Here is an 18,392-nt window from a genome sequence, read left to right as displayed (position 1 = left end):
CTGTGACTATAAAAACCTATATGAATCTAACCTCGGGGCCGCACTACTGACGGAGATGTGGTGTAGACTCCTGAGTACCCCTGGTTTATCTAAATTTCTTTATATAAATCTATAAAACTATTCCTTAGTATTTGTGTATTCTTTTATTCTCTCTATTTCCTATCAATTTCTTATCCTCGGTGGTGACAACTACCTAAGGGACCTGCTTCCGTGGGGAACAGCTGATCTCCTCGCAGCCCTGTGCCCCGCAATTGAGAAAGAAAAAAGAGAATAAAGCTTAGCACTTGTTTTCAAGCCCTTTATCATCTAGCTAAGAGGTTAGACTATGTGAAAAACAATAATAGGACGCATTGCAAAGAAACGATATAGAAAAAAATGCTGTAAAAATTTGAACAAAGACAACATCAGGGATTGATGAGATAAGAGTTCAGAGAGAAGAGGAGACTATAGATGAGCTTTGAGACACAAAGAGGGTTCAGATAAGTGGTAAGGTATTTTCAACATGGAGAGGCAAAGACACCTACCACATGAGTAAGACACGAAGGTTCATGTAAAAAACAAAAAGTGCAAAATAAAATTAAGGATATTTACAATCATACATTTATTCTAACTCCAAAATACAACAGACTATGTTACCCATTTTGTGAATCATTGGATTCTTAAGTTGAGCAATGAGCAACTAACAATTTTCCCTAAACACATCCTCATCCCTGAACTTTTTGAAAATGAAAGCCTACAAATGTGACTTGCCCCATTCTTCATACACTAAAAAGAACAGATTTAGGAGAATCTAACTATTTTCATTATCACTATGTGCCTTTTCCAAGATGATTACATCTTTTCAAGTCATACTCCAATTTTCTGAGAATGTCCCCCCGTGAAATTCTTTTATGATTTAAGATCATTGAGGATTAGATTTTACCTCTCCCCAAGAAACAAAATGGCTGCCACTTGACTGATTAAATAAGAAAATCATCTGATCACTTTTGAAACATTTTCTTGTGCTAAGAACACTTTCATTCCCATAGTATGTGACAGGGACTAGGTTAGCAGTATAGGACTGTCAAACAGGAGCTAAGGTATGGTTGGCTGGAGCATTCACAAGGGGAAGTGAAATTAATCTGGATTACCTCATAGCCCAGCACTCTTCCAGTGTTTCTATTCCAGGCAATCGCATTCCATGAAACCTCCATTTCAGAAGCAGAAAAACTCTGGACAGAAATTCCCCTCGGGGCCAACTGAGGTTCTACCATCCAGAGAAAGACACGACCATTCTTAGCAGAGTGGAAAACAGAATGCAGAATATGCATAGAGTCTCAAGGAAAACCACTCCGGAGCTGACTGACAACTTACCATCTTCTCCGGAGTAGACAATGGACACAGTACTCAGGGATCCTTCACCTTCATTATTATATACACCCACTTTGACTTCAAAGGGAGAAAGTGGGATGATGCTCTCATTTCTGTAAATAAACCTTGACGATTCTACAGATGCTACTCTTTCCTTGGTCCAGGTTGTCGAGCCTACTGGCCGGAACATGATGATATATCCAAATCCCTCTCCATTCTGTAGCTCTTCTGGAATTGACTTGGGCGGAATGTGATCAATCATTGAGTATTTGCAAAAATATTTTATTGAGCTATTACAATGTTTATTGATTATCTGGCATTTCTTCTGTAGAGACAAACATGGGTATTTGCCCTGTGTAATGATGAACTTAAAATACTTTTATTTGGAATGCCAATTAGAAAAATGACCACAATTAAAGGTACTCAGATAAATAGTTGAAGCTTCAAATACAAATATAAAACAGGCTTCGCATATTTATATCTTTTTCTTTGATCACTCATAAATTGTCATAATAAAATACCTTACAAGATTTTATGATATAAGCTAAAATATAATTTTGACATGAATTTTAAAACTCAGCACAAAATTAACTTACTATTTATTTCAAGGCTAGATGTTTTCCTTTCACAACATTTTCAACAAATTCTTGTAAAATGTGGGTAATTATTACATAATAACATACAGTTTAAGATATGGAGTACTTCTAAAAAAAAAAGTAGCAAAGTCTTTTTTAGGAATACATCTTCATTAGTAGCACCATCGTGTGCATTTTTCCTGACATAAAAAAATGCGTTACTAACTCATGTAGAGATCAAATTCTTTATAAAATACATTTCAAATCTACAATTACTAAAATTATAAGACAGAAATAGAGACACGTTTCCCAAGAACTCTGCAGATATTAAAAAAATCATAAATATTCACATACACTAAGCAAATTAAAATGAATTTGTGCTTGAATTTAGTTAAACATTCTAACTGATTACAAGAAACTTGGATTGAAAAAAAAAATCAATGGAATTTATTTGGGTTTTCCTAAGGAAAATGCTTTTCTTTTCTTCTGTTTTCTAGATATTTTGGTAAGACTAATAAAGGCATACGGGACAGGACACAGTGCTCCAAGTCCCTTATGCCCACAACTCTATTTCAGAGGTGTCCCTTCCCTTTGCCAGTAGGAGTGCATTGGTTGTATCGCATTATCCTGCCACTTGGAGCTCATCTGATTACCCAGTTATGGGCACCAGAGGCACAGGCGCCCCCTTCGGTCAGCGTCTATGCAGTGTTCTGGAGCAGAATCTTTGCAATCTACCCTAACTAACAGACTCAGTGGATTCCTTCCACTTACAGAGTTTGCATCTGAAACACGATGATGTGGGAGGGCGTAATAATACATAAGCATAGAGCAGGCAGTAAGTAGAAACCACGCAGCAGAATAGGAACACGGAGGCAATAGAAGCTAAGAGAAAACAGAAGCTGTCAATTAGAGAGAGGGGGGAGACAGAATTTAGCTGGCAGCCAGGTAGGAAATTGGAAATAAAGGAAATGGGAAGAAGCGAGGTACAAGCATGAAGGACTATTCAAGCCAGGGCTGGGTTACCAGAGGGGCTGGCAGTTGGCTAGAGCTGTCGTGCTCAGGTGCTCGGAACAGTGATGAACGATGTTCCGGTCTTCATTTGACCTGCCTGCTTGGTCGCTGAGACTTTTTCCTGTCCTTATTACTTCCCATGTAGCTTTAAAATAAATCCCCATTAACCGAGATGACCTGAGCTGGTCTCTACTTCTTGCCATGTGCAACAATCTAACAAATACAGAAAGCGAAGAGAGGAAGAAAAATACAGCTCCTGACATGTGGGGAAATAAAATGCTTCCTTGTATTCATGCTTCTCCCTTTTATTTTTCTTTTCTTTTCTTTTCTTTTTCTTTTTTTTTTTTTTACAGGGAGATCACAATTATAACAGTTAGTTTTGAATGGGATGGAGGAGATTGATAAGAATTTAAGCTACTTGTCAGAGCATTTGATTTGTTTTTGATACTTCTTTGATCTCAGACTTAATCAACATGCTTAGTCAGTTCATCTGAGTAAACAGAGGACTTTTGTTTTTGTTAGTCAAGTACAATTAGTGTTTCTCATGGAGTTCCAGTGAGAAAGATCTAAGTCCAACATGTGCATTTTAGAGGGGGAAAAAGAGACTTATTTATTTCTTGCTTATATTTTTCTCATATGGACACAAAGTCAAATGATGAAGATATATTTCTCTCTATATATATATATATGTATGTATATCTGTATCTATACATCTAGCTCTTTCTCTCTCTCTCTCTCTAGATATATATATATATATGAAAATATATATAGAGATATATATAGCTATTTAATATGGCCAGAGAGTTTTCTCCTTTAAATACAGAAAGGGTCCAATAGAATAAAGAACTTGTGAAATTCCCCTGGGAGTGAAATTTATCAAAATTGACAAAGATTAGTAATAAAATTCTCAACCACAGTTTCTGTAAGAACTAAATCTTTAGTATAGACCAAGGATCAGCAAACTATGGCCTTCTAGTTCGCAGCCTAGTTTTGAAAAGCAAGGTTTTGAGACACAGCCACACCTATTTGTTTGTGCATGGTATAGGGCTGCTTTCGAGCTACAATGGCAGAGTGCAAAGTTACAAAAGACATCATGTGGCCCAAAGAGATGAATATTTTTGCTATCTGGTCCTTTGCATGAACAGTGTGCCAACTCCCACTGTAGGAATCTATCTCTTCTATAGTACTTTATCCTATACACCCAATTTTATAGTCATATTTTATATAAGACACTTGCCACAAGCACCTCAAACTCGGAAATATTTGGGAGTATAAATTATGACAAAATAAGGACTAAAGATGCCCTTAAAAATTAGCAATTGCTACATTCCAAAAGTTTGGTATCATGTCCAGGTTCTGGGTAACAAAACAAACCAAAACAAACACAAAATACAGATTACGGTGGCACTAGAGAAAGCACAGGGAGGATATTTAGTTCAGGCAGATGATATCACCGTGTGCTCGAATGGGCAGCGAGCTGGATAACCAGCAAAGCTGTCATTTATAAATCGTAATGATAGCTTCAGACTGAATTTAGGGTGTTCTTTGGATCCCGCGTTAGTTCTGAGAGTCCCAACAGGTACGATTTCATCTGCGATAGCAGTGACATTGGCTCGGAATGGTCTCTCTACTTCCAAGTTATTTTTTAAAACATAGTTCAGCTATGCTCGGAGGGTGTGTTCCCTAACCATCCTGGTCTGCGGGCCCCTGAGCATTCATTCGGACACTTTCTAACTCATTTTTATACTCCCACCGATTGGAACAGAGTAGCTACTTAACAGAGTTCATTAAATTGAAAGAGTTACTACGCACATTCTGGTGACTCAAACTAATGCATGCTTCTTTTCCTAAACATAAACTCATTCCTTTAGGCAGTTTGGGCACCTGAATTTGGCTCAATATCTGCATGTATATAATGTCAAATAATGGGGAACTGCATTCATTAATATAGTTTCTGCGTATCTCATATTTCCAGAAAAAAAAAAACGGGAAATGACTTTAATTTAATATATTTTTCTGTAAAGGAACAGATAGTAAATATTGTAAGCTTTCTGGGACATAAAATCTCTTGCAACAGCATGAAAGCAGCAATTCCCAACATGAAAAAGAAGGGGCATAGCTGTGGGGAGACTTATTTACAAAAATAAGGAACTGGCCAGATTTGGCCTAGGGGCTGTGGTTTGTGTACCCTTGCTTTAAATAAAAAAAGAACATTATGAATTGCATAAAGACAGTTTTCTTTTGGCAATTCATACTCGTCTCTATTTAAAAATCATATGCATAGGGTATATACGCCCACCCATGTTTAGACTGTGCAAAAACAATTACACACCAAAATTTAGGAATATCTGACCATGGAGGAGAAAAAAAATAAGCTATAAAGTCAGGCAAAACTCCTCGTATGCTATGAAGAAAATGCTTACGTGGCCTTTGAGGAATATTGAAAACTAAATAAACTATTCACCATCAAATAAAAGCGATTCTCTTAGACACTCAAGAGTCAATGTTTTTGTGGGAAATATATTTGAAGTAGCAGGTATAATGTGATTAACTTACTACCTAAGGTAGAGGCACAAGGACTCAGGCCCACACTAAGTCATCGAATTATGTGGGGACAATTGGAATTATAATGAAGGATGAAGTCAAGGAGCATGGAGGCAGAGCCCTGTGTTCAAATGACACCACATTTCTAACCCTCAATTTTCTTGCCTGAAAGTGGTGTTACCCACCTTTTAGGATTGTTGTGGACAGTGAATGACATGAAATGCTAGGTGTGGCATCTGAAACCCTATAAATGCCCAACAAATATGGTTTCTGTCTCTCTCAGGCCTCCGAGAGTCCCAGCCCACCCAGTACACTGCCATCCATTTGACAAGTACTTATGGAGGAGGGGCCACATCGCAGGCACTGCGCTAGGCCCATGATGTCCACATGAGACAGGACGTCAACAAGAGAGGATGACATTCAGGACAGCCACACTTGGCTTCTGACTCTGCCATTCATAGCCCTGAGAAAACGACATCTCTGTTTCCCAGTTTTCTCTCATGGCCTAGCTAGGTGAGGGTGGCTTCAGAAGGAACTACGTGGTATGTATTTTCTAGAATTTGGGGGACGTAGGTTCTTTTAACTGACAAATGCCTGAGAAACTTCTGAAATGGAGAGTGGTCTGAACAGCCTCTGGTGGCAGTGTGGAATGAGAGGCTGAGTGAGAGTGTGCATTGAGCTTCCAGCAAACATGGAGCAAAGTTCATGTGCTTGCTAGAGGCAAATGTGGAACCCAAGCAAGGGAGTCCTCCGTGGCTGGGCTTGAAAGAAACTCCATCCACAAAGACCACCGGGAAGAAAGGCTCTTGACCAGCAGAGTTTGGACGTGGACCACCAGAATCCAAGAACTGATGAGACTCTTCAGCAGCCAGTTGGGTCTGCCCCAAGGAATTGCAATGGGCAGTTCCCAATAGGGGACCTGCCAGGGACCACTGCCCCCAAGCAAAAACAGTAACAAAACAAAACAAGACCAGTAAGCTGTGAAATACCAGCATCTGGTCATTTGCCATATTTGGCATTACAACAAGGCCAAATTACAAATACATCAACAATTAGGACCTTTTCTACCTCTTTTCTCTCCTCCCAACCCCAACTGTCTATGATTCTGGAAAATTCGGGGGTAACGCAATGAATGAAGGAGGGCAAGTTCAAGAGAAAAATGAAAAATTGAAGAACTGTCTACATATTCCCTTTCACACCATAGAATCAAACAGGGTGAGATAGGCCTGAGCTACTGAAAATGAGAAACTTTCGGTTGGTTGAAAGTCTAAAGTTTATGATAATAAACCAGACTGAATTTTGTAATAAGTGAAAAAAAATCAGCGTATATCTTAACATTTGAGAACAATGATTAGAACATCTATTCCATGTGCCTAAGCTTCCATGATGCTGGAAAAGAACAAATTCACGGGATATAAAGAGCAACCTTGGGGTAAGAATTTTTTTTTTTTTTTTTTGCTTGTAACTCTGCAAATTTCACCTCCTTCACAAGAGACAGTGCCATATGTAATAAATAAAACAATGCCTAATTTATCAAGTAATAATCAAAATGATAGGGACCCACACTCAAAAGATATTGAAGTTGTTTTTCATATATTTGGGAGAAAATTGTGCTGAGTTCATCATCCTCTCTCACTTTAGTAAAAATAAGAAAAGTTTCTAATACTTCCTCTAAATAATTCATCATCAGGATGATGTACTTTTATACCATCTATTTTTTATATATTCTCAATAGTGATCAAGTAAATCTTGTTTTTTGTTTTTCAATCTTCTTCCTGGCCAGCTAAATCTTTTTCCTTCAAAATAACTCAGTTGGACCGAAAATTACCTCCCACGTAATGACGAGTTCAGACCGGCTTCCTCCACCTCCTTTGATGTTTACTGGTGCCACAACAGGGACTAAAAAGTAACCGGGGAGAGACATGTGGGATGGCAATGATTAAAGGATGTCTTCATCAGGAAGAATTTTGTTTTTTGGACTTCACCTTTCAAAATCTCACGCAGGCATATTGTGAGCGAGCTTTGCATTTTTAATGAACATAAATTATGTTTACACATATCCAAATTTCTAAGAGAGAGGACACAGTTGTGTTTGATACATGAGCACCCTGGCTCCAAAATTAATTAAAAATTGAGTAACATCGGGTATTTGACATTATTATGCATCATCTACTAATTGGCAAAATGATGTTCCATTCAGATGGTAACTGTGACACTGCTGATTTAGTGCCTAATTATACAGTTGTGCTGTAAACAAGTTACTGAGGCAGCATATTAATTAATTATTTGTTCAATAAACAAACTCAAATAATTTTTCTCATTATTAGTCGCCGGGATATTTTAACATTTAAAATTAAAAGCTTAAGAATAGGCAAATAAATACATTCTTGCTTTCCAACTCCTCGTTTGAGGAATCTCACATCTCTCAGGAGAGAACAGGAGGGACTTTTCTGCTAACTTTTCACTTACAAAGTCAGAGTTTTCTCCTGTCAAGCATGTGAGTAGGAGAGACTCCCTCCATGGTAAATCCACAGAGCCTGAGATCAGAGACCAATAATTTTGGTGAATTAGAAAAAAAAAATGTGCCCTTTAACTATACTTTCATAATCACTAGTACAATGAATACTAGTTCAAGGTAAATTGTAAAATTAATGGCAATTGTGAGTGTGCACAGGGTATTGTAGTGTATAGCCAGAATGAGGATTTACTTTACTATATCTCTTAAAAAGTATTATTTCTCTTGACATGGCAAAAGTATCCTAAATCAGTGATAATGGTTAAATCTTCAGAGAAAACGTCTATAATATTGAATTACATGAAATTGTCTATACTGGACTATTTTTGACCAATTGCCAGAGGTGGGGTGGAATCACCTGGGTGTGGTTGGGGATTGGCAGGCAGGATATGATGAGTTTTAATTGCTCATTTCAACTTTTTTCCCATGATAGAGACCATCTAAATAAATGTAGAATACTTATTTTATTTATTCCAATTTCAGAGTTTCAATGCAAAAATCACATAGTGATATAATAATCTGATTGTTCGTTTTCAAAATAGCACCAGTCAGATATACATTTTTATGTTCAAATTTATGTTAATTTTGTCTTTTGTGTTCTTTATTATTTTTTTAAAAAGCTCACTTGAACCCAAGTCTTCCAACGTTGTTAGTCAAAAGCAATGTGAATCAGAGTGGATCCAATGTAGTTGCTGGATTTATAGTATCAAATATTTGACAGCTTACAATGACACTATATCAGCCCCTATGCATGGTTTAACTATGTAGGGAAAATGGTTTTAAATTATACTTTGATTTACTCTCAATAGTTACCACTACTCTAAGAAGCAGAAAGTTCCTTTCTTTATGCAATTTCTAAATTAACTGTGCTTTAACCTGAACTATATTGAAATGTTAGCCTCTGATGATATTGAAAGAAGAGAGAGAGAGAAGAGAGGGAGAGAGACACAGTATGTTATGAATCAGTATGAATATCACCAGTTCATTATGCTACTGAAACAACAGCATATTAATAGTTAGTAGAAGGTGGCACACAAACTTTACTATAAGAACTTCAGAGTTTGGGTCAACCCTGCCCAAAGCTACCAAACATAAATCAGCTATAAATAAACTATCAGAAACTAAAGTTAATATCCAGAGTCATGGGTCACACTTGGAGATTCGGATCCAATGAGTATATGGTAGTGCTTAGGAATTTCTGTATTTATATACTTCCTTTGGCTAATCTATTGTTCATCTAGATTAAGACCCACTCTTTTGGAGAATGCTGGGTGCAGAAATCAGGAGGTCTGGATTCAAACCCTGGCTCTGTCAGAAACAACCAGCTAACATCTCGGTCTTCATTTTCCTCTTTAAAATGAAAGAATTGCCTCTCAGCTCTAAATTTCTAGCATGATTTAACTTGATGATGTCACTGTAAAGTATTTTTATTTATTTATTTTTTTGAGATGGAGTCTCACTCTGTCACCCAGGCTGCTGGGGTACAGTGGCACGATCACAGCTCACAGTAGCAGTGAACCCCTGGGCTCAAGTCTCCCAAGTAGCTGGGACTACAGGTGCATGCCACCATGTCTGGGCAATTTTTTGGTTTTTTTTTTTTTTTTTTTTTAGAGACAGGGTCTCCCTATATTGTTCACGCTGTTCTTAAACCCCTGGCCTCAAAGTTATCCTCCTGCCTCAGTTTCCCTAGTAGCTGGGATTACAATCACAAACCACCACACCCGGCTAAGTATGTTTCTTTCCTAGCCCCAATCCTATGATAAAAATACAACATTGCCTTTAGTTTAAAAATTGAATTTTGACATCTGACAGTTGTCCACACTTTATTGAGGGAGTTCGTGTTTGTTAAATTGAATCAGCGACAACAAAGTGATCCTTTATTTACGTGATTAAATGAGAATGTGAACTTTGCGAGCTGCATACACTGGGCAGATCAAATGTCACCCTAGATGTGAAAATTTGAGTGGAACAAAGAGGAACCCATTGAAAAGAGCTTAAAAGGTGTGATTTCTGAGCCAGGTTCCACTTGTGTTCTGCTGTTCAGTGAACCAATTAATGCTCAATTAGTGCTTCTGTTAAATGAGTTTACGATTTACCTCATTTGCATGGAAAAGAATTTATACTATTGCTCAATGAAGCTGCAACTAGGTCAGAATTGAGAAATAGATGAAAATGTATGGCTGACTGCACCAACAGAGTCTCAATTAAGTCTTGGCTACAACATTTTTATGAAACAAGCGGTAGTTCATTTGCATCTACAAATTTACAGATTCTCAATTGCATTTTGACTCAAAAAATAGATGGGATATAAACATAGCCTCTCTGAAAAACTCATATTTTGACATGCCTGCTTATCAGTAATCATATCTTATTGAATGTACTACTTGGGGGAAACACACCTTTTGCATTGTGCACATTAAAATGGGGAAATGAGAGTCATTGGTTTACTGTCTCTGTATTTTGAGCCAAAAATACTGCAAGACCCATAAAAACACTGCTTAATTGTTTTCTTTAAGAACTGTAACAGAAAGGATCTCCCACATTTTTAGAAGACGTTGATGCTTTACCTGATGGTTTAGTTCTTAACAATTCTGATGGTTTACTCGGTTCTCCGATCCCAATGCTGTTCCCGGCAACCACACGAAATTCATACTCCACCCAGGGACTCAAGCCAACCACCGTTGCATTGTATGTCTTACCATTGAGAATTTCTGGAACTGGAAAGAACAGGACACATAAGGCACCTACATTGGCATTTGTCAAAAAACAAATAGTTATAAAAAATTAGACAGTTCTTATTGAAAAATTCATTAGATTGCACTTATTAAAATACTCAATTAAAAAGTACAGTGCTAGAAAATTATCCAAAAACACTTTTTTGCGAAGCTAACCTGTAGCAACAGCCTGCCAACCCACGGAGAACGGTGTCCGAGTCTGAATAGTGAATATCTGAATGGGGCTGTTATTATCTGGGCCTGGCCTCCAGCTTAGACGAGAAGTAGTACTGGAAACGTGCTCGACCTTCACAGCCTCCGGAGGACCTGGGGGACCTTGAGAGAGGTGTTTTATGATGACTGTATTAGAGATAATTAAATTCATTGATTTGAGACAAGGATGGTTTATTTTGACCCGTTATGCTTAGAAAATAAAATACTTATTGACCGTAATGTATTTGTAGCACATGATTAGAGATAAAGTCCTATTAATTCGGCTTACACGATAAGACGTTAATATAGAAATGCTTCCTTTACAGATTAGAAAATGCCAATCATGGGATGGTTATATATCATCGGATAGGAAGCTAATCTCAAAAACTGATAATCATTCTCTTTAATTTCTCTCTCAAAAAAAAAATCTAATTCAAGTAAATGCAACTAATATGGAGAACTACAGGCGTATATGGATTTGATCCTGCTCTGATGAGAATGATTTGTTATAAACAGAATGCAAGTCTGAGTTTTCTTTTTCTTTCTAATTTTGTTTAAGATATTTTTGAGACAGAGTCTCACTCTGTCACCCAGGCTAGAGTGAGTGCTGTGGCATCAGCCTAGCTCACAGCAACCTCAAACTCCTGGGCTCAAGCCATCACCTGCCTCAGCCTCCCGAGTAGCTGGGACTACAGGCATGTGCCACCATGCTCGGCTAATTTTTTTCTATATATCTTTAGTTTGTCCAGCTAATTTCTTTCTATTTTTAGTATAGATGGGGTCTCACTCTTGCTCAGGCTGGTCTTGAACTCCTGATCTCAAACGATTCACCCGCCTCCACCTCACGGAGTGCTAGGATTACAGGCCTGAGCCACCGTGTCCAGCCAAGTCTGAGTTTTAATAAGTGACACTGCTTGCTGAACCTCACCATTAATTATAAACAGATAAAATCTACTCAATTCAGTATTCATATCTATACTACCTATACCCTGGAGTTTTGGGTTTTATTAAAAATAAAAAAAAACTATATGATTTTTATCTCATCTCTTGATCATGATGTGATTCCTCAAAGATCTACCATTTAGATACCAACATTTTGACTGTGAATAAACAATGTGACCATTTTTTCACCATTTATGCGTACCTCTAACAATGATATCAGCCACAGCAGATAAACTTTCTAAAGTTGTTTGTACTGTGCATAGGTATTTTCCTGAATGATTTAGCTGAATATTCCTTATCATCAAATCCCCAACAGCTTCCTGCGGACAGAAAGGGAGAAATGGATAAAAATAGAATCACACACAGCAGGTCCTATTCTATTTTTACAGCTGGGTAAATATTAAATATAAAATAACTCTGAAACTAAGCGACGTACTGTATTCATTGTGCTTTCTTATATCTGATTCCTTTTATTATCCCCCTTATTATAATTACATCTAGGAAACAAGTATTTCCATGAAAGACATAAAACAAAATCAAACAAAACAAAAACAGATGCAGCTTCAAAAACAGACAGTGATTATCTATGCAAATAAAGAGGGGGGAGAATCATTATGAAAGATGATGATTCATGTAAAATACTTGATTCATTGTATTAAGCACTTAAAACTCTTCAGTAACTTACTCCTCCAATCCTTTCAAAATGGGCCACTCCTTTTTTTAAGTCTATGACATCTCCATTGAAAGACCACACAAATACAACTTCGATGGCTGGATCATGGGACACCTGGCACGGTAGAACTATACTCTCACCAACTGTCACATCCATTTTGGAAGGTGGGACAGTAATGACAGTCCTTTCTGTTAAGAAAAAAAAAATATTTCACAAAGCTTATAAAATGCTAGCATCTGGCTAGAAAATACGTATTTTTGAATGATTTCACAATCCTTTGAAATTGTATAAATGCCACTTGGAGTTCTACTATAGCCAGTATGAAAAATTTTATTTTATTTTTTTCAAAGATCTTGTACTTATTATCAGTGGAATGCATTGCTTATAATATAACTGAAGCTTATAATATAAATGAAGTTTTATTCATTCTTTATATGGATATAGTTTATAGAAAACTGTCGACCTCCAAAGATGGCATTCCATATACATAGAACGTACCACACCATCTTTGTTATTTCCTTATTTTGAAATTCCCATTATAACATTATAATTGACACATTGGTAAGAATTATAAATAGTCTATGTTAACTTCATATACTATAAAATGAACTATGTCCTTAAGATTATAACCACCATAGTTTATATAGAGATTGGCAATCACATGCTTATATTTAAGAGCATGAACGCAACACATTCTATTTTTGACATAGTTCTGATGAAGATGCAACATGAATAAATAAGCTGGAAATTTTCCTTTTTCATCCATATTTTGCAATGTTGGAATTATGCATACTTCATAGAAACCTTCCCTCTAGAAATTTCAATCGCAATGTCAACACTTGTTCTACAAGTTGTAGCATTTCATTGACCAGAATTTCAAAAGACAATTCCAATAGTGTTCCAGTTGTACTGAAGAGTCTTATATTTTCTAATTAAAAGACTCGTAATGATAGATCACTTTTGACTACTTTGTTTATAACAAAAGAAACAATTTTGATTCCAGAGTGTTGACAGTTGATTAAAAGCACAACTCAGCATTCATAATGGAGTCTTAGATAAATGTTTGGATTTTAATGTGTACCATCTTATTAAGAATAAAATGTTTTAATGGATTTACATTTAAGAATTAAAGTTTTAGGCAAATTGTTTTGAAAAATATTGCACATGAAGACGTTTCAAAATAGTAAAATGACCCTGACGAGTCTCTTTCACAAGATAAAAGTTTCACTCTCTAAAACGTGGCCTAAAATGTTCATTTCCTTCTGGCTTCTTCATTCTGCTCAAGTAACCAAACAAACATTTAGATTGTATTTGTATATCCAGATGAATTAATGTGCACTGCATTTTACCAATAGAATGTTCAATTATTTTTCAAATATTTTAAAAAATTATAATTGTTTTCTTAATAAATATTTGGAAGTAGAAAATCGGAAGTAATAATTTTAAGGTGCATATTGATAAAAAAAATCCATGGAAAAATAAAAGCATATGTTATCTTTTGGAAAAAAATGGAGGAAAATTTAACTCTTAATCTACATTAGATATGTTTTCAATTTTAAGAAATACTCTTCCCCTTATTATTAATATATTAGATGCACACATTTTATTTTAATTATTTCTAGAGAGAAGTTGAAAGAATAGTTTTCTGGACCATGTTCATTTTTAACTCCAAGCCTTCTTCACATCCCTCCCCCAAAATAAGGGTAAATGATAGTCAGCACTTCAAGAAAAATCCTTTAGGACTAGAGAAAATATTTTCTTCTTGAAGTTTTTCTGGAAAGAAAAAATCACAAATGTCTTATTTACATTTATAAGAGGATGAGTTGGCTAATTGGATGTGTTGGCAGAGCAAACTGCCCAGATTTAAAGTTTTAGATCATGCAATTAAAGTAATTTTCAAACATTAAAAATGACAGCCACTCCTTCCATTTATGACACCACACAGTGGCAAAAATAGACAAATTATTCGCTGTCTACATAGCTCATGGATAGTAGAGTAATAATGACTAAGACTTCATGAATAAGAAATGTTTGTATTATCATTTATGGTGCTTACGTTTTTCACCAGTTAATTCATTTAGAACTAATATTTCTTGAGCACCTACCATATGTCCAACCCTCTGGTAAGTACTGGAGTCACAATAGTGAAGGAAATGGGAAAAAAAAAACAAAAAACTACACCAAATTAAAAACATGACGTGTTTGCCTTCATGGACATATAAATCTACAGAGGAAGGCTGGCATTCATTACATCATATTAATCAATATGCAGTTATAATTGCCATAAGAGCCATATCTCAGAAGTATGTGATTCTATTAAAATGTTTAACTGGTAAATCCTGAGAATTTTATTTATTGAGAAAGAACTATTTTTGCTGAGAGGCAAAAGGTAAGTAGGAGTGAGCTTGACAAAAGGTAGTAGGTGGGGAGAGGAAACTATTTCCCTACACGTGCAGGAACATTTAGAAAAGGATCTGTGTGAAGAAGAACCCGGATTGGTGGATGAAGAACAGGCCATTTTTCTGGAGAAGCTAGGATGAGCCAGAGAGTAATACAGGAGTGAGAGTGGAGAAGATGCAGCTGGAGTTGGTCATAGTCAAGACATAAGCCTTAGATGTCAGTAAGTCCAGCTACCTAATTTGTGGGTCCCAGTACAAAATGAAAATGTGGTGTGCCATTTTCAAAAATCAGGGGAAAAAAGTGTCATTAGTGATACTAAATATAAACCTCTTTACTTTTAAAGTATTTTATTACTTATAAAATACAGTAGTGGTAATAATCCTGGATGAGTGATAATGTGCACTTAAACATTTTTAAAAAAATCATAAACACTTTTGGTGTCATAATTTTATATGATTCAATAAATTGTAATACTTTATTGAGGTTATATCTTGATTGATTATAAACATTTCTCATTGGCTTTTCTGCTAATTCATTTATTAGAACAGCAGAATTTATATTTATAGCAACTCCATTTTCAACGGATACAACGGTAGCGACATCAGTCACTCCTGACAAATGGCAGGTCGCAAATACATTTTGATAAGTTTTTATTTTGCAAGGGATCTTTCTGCTGATGCAACTTTTGTGAAAACATTAAGAGTACTTCACAGATTTCAGCAATATTGGCATAAAATTTCCGAAAAATTTACTTGAAATATAAATTCTAAAACATCGAGGGCTGATGATTTTTATGGAACGATTTTTTTTCTAAAAAAAATTAACTCTTTACACAGATCTGTTTTGTATAAATCTAATTTAATTTTAAATGTAAATATGTACAATGGAATCCTATCTTTTTTCTCTGACATAAGCTGTAACTTGTGAAAGTTGTATGAGAAACTGAAAGCGGCTTCACGATTTGTATATAATTAAAAATGCCTGTCTATACATTTCATTTGTGCATCTTCCATTACCAAAAAAAAAAAAACTTCATTGATAATTGGTTCCCCTGAAGTTTCATATAAAAATAGTGGCTTTATCCATTAAGTAAAGTAACTTTTAAGTTTGATTTCTCCCATCCAAGTACTAACCAAGCCCAACCCTGCTTAGCTTCCAAGATCAGATGAGATCAAGCACATTCAAGGTAATACGGCCATTGACTGAAGTTTGATTTCTACTTCTAGCCTGTAGATTTTGCTGAATTTTGCCATATTGCAGAAATTTTCAAAATCCCGGATTTTAAACTCTTTGAATAAATCGAATAACTATATGACATGCTTTATGGCGATGTCCATGTGCATGTTTTTATTTTGTAATAATTTGCTGGCAACCTCCATTGCCTGAGCACTAACAGTTCTCATCCTGTTGCCCAGGCTGAAGAGTTAATATTTCTGCAAATGGCACAAGGACAGCCTCTGGGGGCAGGTGGACAAGCTGGCCCCTCCAGCATGGATCCTGGTGCTGACTGCTTTTGGAGTCTCTCCTTCCCCTGCAGCCTTTGCTGACACCCACCGCTGTTTCTGCTCTTGCTGCCACTGTCACCTGCATCCATCTGGGCCCAGGTCCTGCCTGACATGCCCACGCCTTCAGGGCTCCACCACTGCCATGAGGCATACTTGTGCACACCTGCATATGGCGCCATATGCTATGCGTGCACACTGCCTGCTGGATCCTCAGGCGAAGCCCATGTGTGCAAGAGCAGCAGCTGCTGAAGCATAACCACGTGCATGGTTGCTGCCACCCAGCACGTCTCCTGCCCACACACATGCTCCATTGCCCCATGAACCTTCACTTACAAAACACAAGTTGAGAAATAACAGGGTTTAGAATTTCAAGGCAGTCACATCAGAACATTAAACCAAGCCTGGGGCTTTCCTTAGCACGGGGCCCTGTGTGACTGTGTTAAACGTCCATGACACCAACTCGGAATGCCACACTAAGCAATGTGCTCTTACATAGAAATAAACCATGGCATGGTGGCTACCAGAGGCTGGGGTGAAGGAGGAATGGGGAATGGGGAGATGTTGTTCAAAAGATACAGATTTCAATTAGACAGGAGGAATACGTTTTTGGGATCTATTGCCCAGCATGGTGACTATAATTAATAATAATGCATTGTATATTTCAAAATAGCTAAATGAGCAGATTGGAATTATTCTCATCCCCCCAAAATAAGTATGTGAAGTGATGGATATGTTCATTAGCTTGATTTAATCATTCCACACAATGTGAACATATATCAAACCACCACTCTGTACCTCATTAATACATAAAATTATTATTCTTCAATTAAAAAATTTAAAAAAAGAAATGCATTTGTTTTGCTGAAAAAATAATGGGAACCATTGGAATGTGAAGCAGAAGACTGGTATAATGACATACCAGTATCTGCCGTGTGAAAAATGGAATGTATTTAAAAAGAAGTAGCTCTGTGCAGGCGGACTTGGTATGCAGAAAAAGGGTAAGTATAACTCTCCCCTGGGAGTGTCCTCCTGTGTCGGTGAAAGGTGCTTGGACAAGAATGTTTGCAACTGCTGTAACCTCTCCCCACACTCCATGCAGACCTGTCCTCATCCTGTGTGGGTGGCCCTCTGACTGCCACAAGGCCACTGATTGCCACCTGGAGAGTTCACTTAGACAACCACGCACAAGTGCCAGCTCAGATCTCAACATGCATACCCCACAGAGACAAAAATCACACTTGCAGAGACTGGATAGTGGTGCCTGAGCAGCAAAAATGGGCAAAACCTTTCATGCTACTATGGGGAAAAAACAGGGACTTCACTTTAGTCCATTAATTTGTCCTTCGCATGCACCTTAAATGCTTAAGAAACTCAAGCACCTGAGAGATTTCTCCAAACCACTTAGACCACTTGGTGGAGGAATGCACAGACATGAATACGTTCTACTCCTTTTCTAGAAGTGGATATAAACCAGCAGAGAGGGGCAGTAACTTGAAGCCCATTGACACCAAAACACTTCTTGGTTTTTATGGATAACTGAGATCCTTAGGGCCTGAGTGGTAACAAATTAAAAAGGAGAGACTTTGACTATACTACAATCTATTTTTTAGGAAAATTTTATATTCGTACCATTTTATTCTTCTTGCATATTCCTTAAATATTTGTTGAAAGTCTAGTCCAGTTGTTTTAAAATTTTAGCATGCATAAGAATTTCCTGGAGAATTTTGTTCAAATGTGAATTTTTTGGCTCCCACCAGAAATACTGATTCAGTAGGTCAGCAGGGTGCCTCTTGAATATGCATTTTTAACAGCTGATTTTGATGGAGTTAGTTCGGGGATTATGCATTAAGAAATAATGCCTTAGGTTTCTAAATGTGAACCTAACATAACTATATAAGGAAAATTCAAACTATATAAAACATATTATGAGAAATTCTCCAATGCTGTCAA

General features: G+C 36.8%; 1 protein-coding gene across 3 annotated transcripts in view; it reads right to left on the bottom strand.

The window, feature by feature from the left end:
- Nucleotides 1-18,392, bottom strand: part of CNTN6 (contactin 6) — a 282,265-nt gene that overhangs the window by 16,638 nt on the left and 247,235 nt on the right. For all 3 annotated transcript variants that reach the window (XM_075998472.1, XM_012740481.3, XM_012740492.3), the window contains 7 exons: nucleotides 12,550-12,725; nucleotides 12,067-12,184; nucleotides 10,887-11,045; nucleotides 10,563-10,712; nucleotides 7,309-7,379; nucleotides 1,354-1,588; nucleotides 1,131-1,246 (listed from right to left, as the gene is read on the bottom strand). In XM_075998472.1, coding sequence (XP_075854587.1) covers nucleotides 1,131-1,246; nucleotides 1,354-1,588; nucleotides 7,309-7,379; nucleotides 10,563-10,712; nucleotides 10,887-11,045; nucleotides 12,067-12,184; nucleotides 12,550-12,725 — 1,025 coding nt within the window. The remainder of the gene's footprint in view (nucleotides 1-1,130; nucleotides 1,247-1,353; nucleotides 1,589-7,308; nucleotides 7,380-10,562; nucleotides 10,713-10,886; nucleotides 11,046-12,066; nucleotides 12,185-12,549; nucleotides 12,726-18,392) is intronic.

Source organism: Microcebus murinus, chromosome 28 (assembly GCF_040939455.1).
Source record: "Microcebus murinus isolate Inina chromosome 28, M.murinus_Inina_mat1.0, whole genome shotgun sequence".
Taxonomy (NCBI): domain Eukaryota; kingdom Metazoa; phylum Chordata; class Mammalia; order Primates; family Cheirogaleidae; genus Microcebus; species Microcebus murinus.
The sequence above is the reverse complement of the archived record's forward strand: the minus strand, read 5'-3'. Positions and strand labels throughout refer to the sequence as shown.